Source organism: Geospiza fortis, unplaced genomic scaffold, assembly GCF_000277835.1.
Source record: "Geospiza fortis unplaced genomic scaffold, GeoFor_1.0 scaffold362, whole genome shotgun sequence".
NCBI classification, from domain to species: Eukaryota; Metazoa; Chordata; class Aves; order Passeriformes; family Thraupidae; genus Geospiza; species Geospiza fortis.
Window position 1 is genome coordinate 540,598 of NW_005054464.1, and position 6,047 is coordinate 546,644.

The 6,047-nt window shown below is 39.0% G+C and overlaps 1 protein-coding gene across 15 annotated transcripts in view; it reads left to right on the forward strand.

Annotated features, from left to right (window-relative positions):
* The window catches only part of IKZF1 (IKAROS family zinc finger 1), a 65,409-nt gene extending 59,415 nt beyond the window's left edge, over positions 1 to 5,994 (forward strand). For 7 of the 15 annotated variants that reach the window (XM_014309896.2, XM_005427967.2, XM_005427969.2 and 4 more), the window contains 2 exons: positions 382 to 516; positions 4,699 to 5,994. In XM_014309896.2, coding sequence (XP_014165371.1) covers positions 382 to 516; positions 4,699 to 5,402 — 839 coding nt within the window. In that variant the 3' untranslated portion in view covers positions 5,403 to 5,994. The remainder of the gene's footprint in view (positions 1 to 381; positions 517 to 4,698) is intronic. The other 8 variants (XM_005427972.2, XM_005427975.2, XM_014309898.2 and 5 more) reach the window with 2 other exon arrangements.
* The last annotated feature ends 53 nt before the right edge of the window (positions 5,995 to 6,047 follow it).

Genomic DNA, 6,047 nt, shown 5'->3' on the forward strand with positions numbered 1-6,047 from the left:
GAACATTGCAGGGGGTTTCAGTGGGAGAGTGGAAAGGTGAACTGCTTTGTGTCCAGGATAAAGTTAGGACCTCATTTATTCACAGAAATGCAGAATGGCTGTAGAACAAAGGGTGGAGTGATTATGTGACATACAGGCAGAAACCTTGCAGTTGCTATCTCATTTTTGTGTCCTAAATGAGGAAAACATGAACATGTACGTAGATTAACCAGCGTGAGGGAATTTGTTACTGAGAGTCAGAATTGTCCTGTGTCTCATATGCTGAGCTCCTTCATCCAGCTGCTTGGGAGCTAAAAGACATTGACTGACAAACAATAACCTAGGACAACAGTTCCATTAAAATGGAACCTACCTAACCCTTCTGATGTCATTTGATTTCAGTCATAAAAGACGAAAGTAACCAGAGTGAAATGGCTGAAGACCTGTGCAAGATAGGGTCAGAAAGAGCCCTCGTGCTGGATAGACTAGCAAGTAACGTCGCCAAACGTAAGAGCTCTATGCCTCAGAAATTTGTTGGTAAGAGTTAAACGTTTGCTGTCTCCTAAAAATAAAATAAAACAAAGCCCCCTAAAAAATCACAGCATTTTTACTTTTGCTTTATAATTTTGCTTGTTTTGCTAAATTAACAATATGTATCTCTATAGAAGCAGATACAGAGATATGTTGGAGGAAAAAAAATAACTAAACATCTCCAGCATAAATTTCTGCATGTTTAATTTTTCACATTTGGAGATCAATTTTAAACCTATTTCCTGCCTTTTTAAAAGCTTACAGACCAGATCATTACAAAATCTGAACAGGTTCTTGAAGTTGCCTTAAGAACCTGAAGATAGGAACAGAAGTTTGCCGTTGAGATAGCATTTGATCACACTTTCAGAGTTATTTTATTGAAATCTTGAATGACATTCAGATCTGGGCATATTGATGTTTCTGAAAGCATTTGTGAATAGTTGAACGTAGACTGGGTAATATTCTTCACCCTTTGATAAACTCTGTTTATTTTTACAGCCCAAATTGATATGTCTCAAAACAGCACCTAAATGAAATGTAAACTTTGTGTACATTCTATGAAAGATGCAAAAACTTCATGTCCATTTACACATAGCAGTTCTTGTCTTAACAATGAAAAATTTGACATTAAGCCTATAAAAATGAAGGCTGCACATATTGTTCTGTTTAATAGGCCTGTTCTAAGTAGGGATTACAGCAGTTTTGTGAGATCCACATACAATATTTTGTCAACTATGCAAGATTATTCTTCAATAAATTAAAACATGGGAGATCAGAGGACAGCATATACTCATATCTAGTTAGGTTCTTTTTTAACTCTCTGTACATTTAAAAAATATTATTCCATAGGAAACAATCAGATTAAAGTCTCTGAAACAAAATGCACATTAAGAAGGTCTTCAGTCAAAAGTTAAGGGAAAAAAAACGTCAGTTTACGGGACAGAAAATGCAAATATACTTTCTTCAACAAGGACACAGGAGTGAAAGGAAAATTAGTATTTCCTAGACATGAAAAACGGAGTTTCAGCTATGTCAGGAGGTGCAACAAAAGGTTTTAAATTAAATTCCAAGGCTTTTTTCAAGTCCAAATACAACAATTCTGGGAGGTAGTCAAGGTTAAGAAATGCTTATGTTTATAAAAGGGCAAAAGTTGTAGTAGACATAGATACCAAAAATATATCAACTATATGTAAGGCCAACCAGACTAGTTTAGACATTCTAGTAACTGTTTGCATCAGCCCAAATACTAATTCTATGAAAGCTCCAGGAAGATTAAAAGTGCTTAAATTTAAAAGGTACTAGCAAATATACTATATGTAATGTATCCTTGGGTGTGGATTGGCTATTTCATTCTCTTTTTCTCTGTTCACCCTGAGAAACAGTAAAGACAGCCAGTTTAACTATAAGTTTTAGGAGTGCAGATTTTCCTGTCAATTTTTCAGGGTGCAGTGTAGGAAGACAACTTACTGACAGCAGATATTTATGGAAATTTGCTAGGCTTCAAAAGGAAAAATTTTCTAACAAGCAAATGCTCCCAAATTCTTTCCTTTCCAATCCTTATCTACTGCTTCATACAATAGAAAAATTCCTGATTAACACAAGGTTGGGCTGGCTGCTGAGGAGAGCTTTTGGGAACTTAATTGCTCCTGTAAATTATCATGTCCCAATACCTGTGCTGAGTTTCAGGGAGAAGGAGAAAATGGCATCATTCACATAAAGGAAGGAGTGTCTTCTGCTTCAGTAGTTTTTCTCAAGACTAAATTAATTACCTTTCAAAAATTAGATTGTTCAACAAATTCATCCAGTTACCTGTAAAATTCTGTCTGTATTCCATACTGGAATAGTTCCCAAATCCAAAAGAACTGGGCCATCCAAACCTGAGAGTGAGAACTCCACAAAAAGTTGATATATGGTTATAATGTTTAAAAGAACAGGCAGCCAAGAAAGGGATTAAAAAACACTAAGAGAAAAGGTGCCCACATGCAGTGAATGCATTTTTACTGTTTAAGTACCTGCTGCAGAATCCTGAGCAATGCAAACCTTGAAGTGCATCAAGCCATTAGCAGTTTAATTTACTTATGCTCTAATAACCACAGAAATGAGCTATTATTTTTAATGAGTGCAAGTATTACTGCATTGCCTAGATATAGAAATGGTGCCTGCCTTCCCTAACTTTGTGTGTGTTTCAGGCACTTTGCTTGGAAACAAATTTTTCTTATGAACACTTGATTCTCTCAGCACAACTACCAACTAGTTATGCTACATAAAGCAAATACTACCCAAGAAATAGATATTAAAATCTTGCTTTCTGGATGCCCAAAATTTTATTTCTAATGAAGACCAGTCCCATTTTTCAGTGGTGTGCAGTGCCCATGGAATAGGAATGATTTTGGCTTCATTTTTTCCTCCTTGAATAAAGTGTATACATTCATGTTAGGAGAGTTTTTCTGTATTTAATTTGAGAGTCTTTTACAATGCCTGTTTTGAATCTTAGGCAACTCTGCCTGAAAAGTATAGCATTATAGAGGATAAATCTGGAATTAAAAAAGATGAAGCCCAAATTGGCAGAATGATTGGGAAAGAAAACAAGAGGAACTGGAAGCTTGTGTAGCATAGCAGCTAGAAGGTGTCTGTACCCTACATCCCCTACAGGAACTTATGCAATGCTCAGGGTATTTCTTTCTCTGCTTGCAGAGCATGGCACTGGTGTGAAACCATATCTTGTGGGAAATGTAGACCACAGGACTTCCTACACTTTAGCCCCCATCATTGCAAAAGTGTTGTGCTAGAAGATTTTTGGTCTCTTCACTCACTTTGAATGGTCAATCTGAGTAGAAACTGGGTGGAAAATTGTTGATAAATTAATGTACAGATCTTCTGGTAAAATTTCCATGCTTCTGTTAGGATTTCTTTTGACAAATTAGGACTTTCCAAGACCTACCAGTAAATTTCATGTTCATCAGGAAATGGTGACAGCACTTCACAGAGATGTTTGTGGCTTTTAGTGTTTCCCAAGATCTGAAGAGCTAGAAAATCCATCCAGACTATCAACAATATGTTATTGGTAGACCATAGGAGCTTGTGAAAATCTTTTACCTCTTTACATTTGCATGAATTTATTAAGGGCCTGGTAATAACTGATGGTTTACACTGTTAGACAAGACTGCTCAAGTTCATAAAATCAATATCTGTGCATTTAAATAGTTTTTTCCATTCCTAACTTTTTTCTTCTATGTTTTGCTATCTGTGCAGTAATTTGGGGGAAATTGTAGTGAACCTCAATTAAATATTTCAATACTGGGGTATCCAGCTAAATATACTATCAAGGTATACTATTAGTGCAGTCTGATTTAAAAATAATATATATAGATAGATTTACCCCTTATTTAAGGCATCCCATCAGAATTAAAGTTACCACTTACAAGTAATCTTGCTCCAGATAAGACTTTCTACCTTGTAGGAAAAATATGCTCCAACTACAAATGTGCTTAAATTTTTTCCATGATTCTTGGTTTCTCCTGTATACAACTTTTTGACACAAAATATTTAGGGACATGGGTAGCTTCTGGTAATGTGACTAACATGGCTTATGGTAGGTGTGTGGGGATGGTGGCAATATGAAAAATAAAGTTTTTATTGATTTTTCTCCGAAATGACATATATATGACCACATTGCCGGTATGGGTTCTTACTAAGAAACTGAAGGTCTGAAACTAATTTCAAGTCTAAAAATGTAATACTTTAGGTAAAAATATTGATAATGTGCATCATGCTCTGAAGCATCAGGCCAGGCTTGCTGTGGCTGTGAGGGTACACTGGCTTCAGCAGCCACAAAGGCAGTGAGTGGCCTCTGTTCACCATAGAGGCCGATGAGGGACACCAGTAAGAAAGGAGAAAGATATGACAAAGCATTAGATCTGTAGCTCCCATGAGTCCCTGTATAATTATTTCCAGAATTTCTTTCATCCATTTGCTTTTCCAAAACCCTCAAATTATTTTGCATGCTGAAAAAGACCACCAACCCACCACTTTTCTGAGCAGCTGTATTAGAGAACCCTGAATACCTTAGGTGGATTTCAGAGGTGGATTCGGTCAACTGTCCTCTTCCCTATTTTATTAATCCATGATGTTCATTTCCTTAATCATGTAGAAATCAGCCCTCTAACTCCTCCCTGTTTTCCACTGCAGGTGACAAATGCTTGCCCGATCTTCCATACGATGCCAGCATCAACTATGAGAAGGAGAACGAGCTGATGCAGACGCACGTGATCGACCAGGCCATCAACAACGCCATCAGTTACCTGGGGGCAGAGTCCCTGCGCCCCCTCGTCCAGACACCGCCGGGCGGCTCTGAGGGAGTGCCCGTCATCAGCCCCATGTATCAGCTCCACAAGCCTCTTGGGGACAATCAGATTCGCTCCAACCTCCCTCAGGACAGCGCAGTGGAAAATTTGTTGCTGCTTTCCAAAGCCAAGTCTGTCTCCTCGGAACGAGATGTCTCTCCCAGCAACAGCTGCCAAGACTCAACAGATACAGAGAGCAATAATGAGGAGCGCAGTGGTTTGATCTACCTGACAAACCACATAGGTGCCCATACAAGAAATGGCATTTCTATAAAAGAAGAAAATAGGCAATACGATGTCTTGAGAGCAGGCACTGACAATTCCCAGGATGCTTTCAAAGTGATCAGCAGCAATGGGGAGCAAGTAAGGGTTTACAAGTGTGAACACTGTCGAGTCCTTTTCTTGGATCACGTGATGTATACGATCCATATGGGCTGCCATGGGTTCCGCGATCCTTTTGAATGCAACATGTGTGGCTACCACAGCCAGGACAGGTACGAATTCTCTTCCCACATAACTCGAGGGGAGCACCGTTTCCACATGGGTTAAAACACTGGCACAGATCAAGCCTCAACAGCTGCGTTACTGGAGCTGCACGAGCCATGACAGCAACAAAGCAGAAGTCAGCTGGACAGTAAAAGTCACGAGAGAATCATAAGTTCAGCAATGTTCTCCCACAAGAACAGGGATTTCATTTTGGTAGCATGCATTGCAACTCAGTTTTCTAAAATTCGTTTTTACTGAAAATGTTTGATCACCAAAAACCTTTAGTAATGTAAGTAGGAGTTTTTGTAGTCACATAGCTGAAAGCCCTTCCCTGAACTGATGCTTCTTGCAAGCCCCTCTTGCCAGAACTCTTAACCACTTGCAGAGTGCTCCACACAGCGAGGACACAACAGGCAGCAGCAGCCAGGCTTTCTCTCTTAGCACACTGAGTGTAGGGCTCTTCTACCAGATGTGTGATGTTTTTTGATTTCTAGTATTATTTGACTACTTTGAGAAGATTGAACTCAAGATGGATGGACCCATTTCAGATGACTTCATTGACCGCTGGGGTGGGATGGGACCCCCTCAGCCAGAAGGTTCTTTGGTGAGCTGCTTTGGTGGTAAGAAGAAGAACATTTCCACCTGTAAGTGTGCTACTGGTATTGATAGCACAACATGCCTTGTTTGTGTCACTAGGCAGGCAGCAGG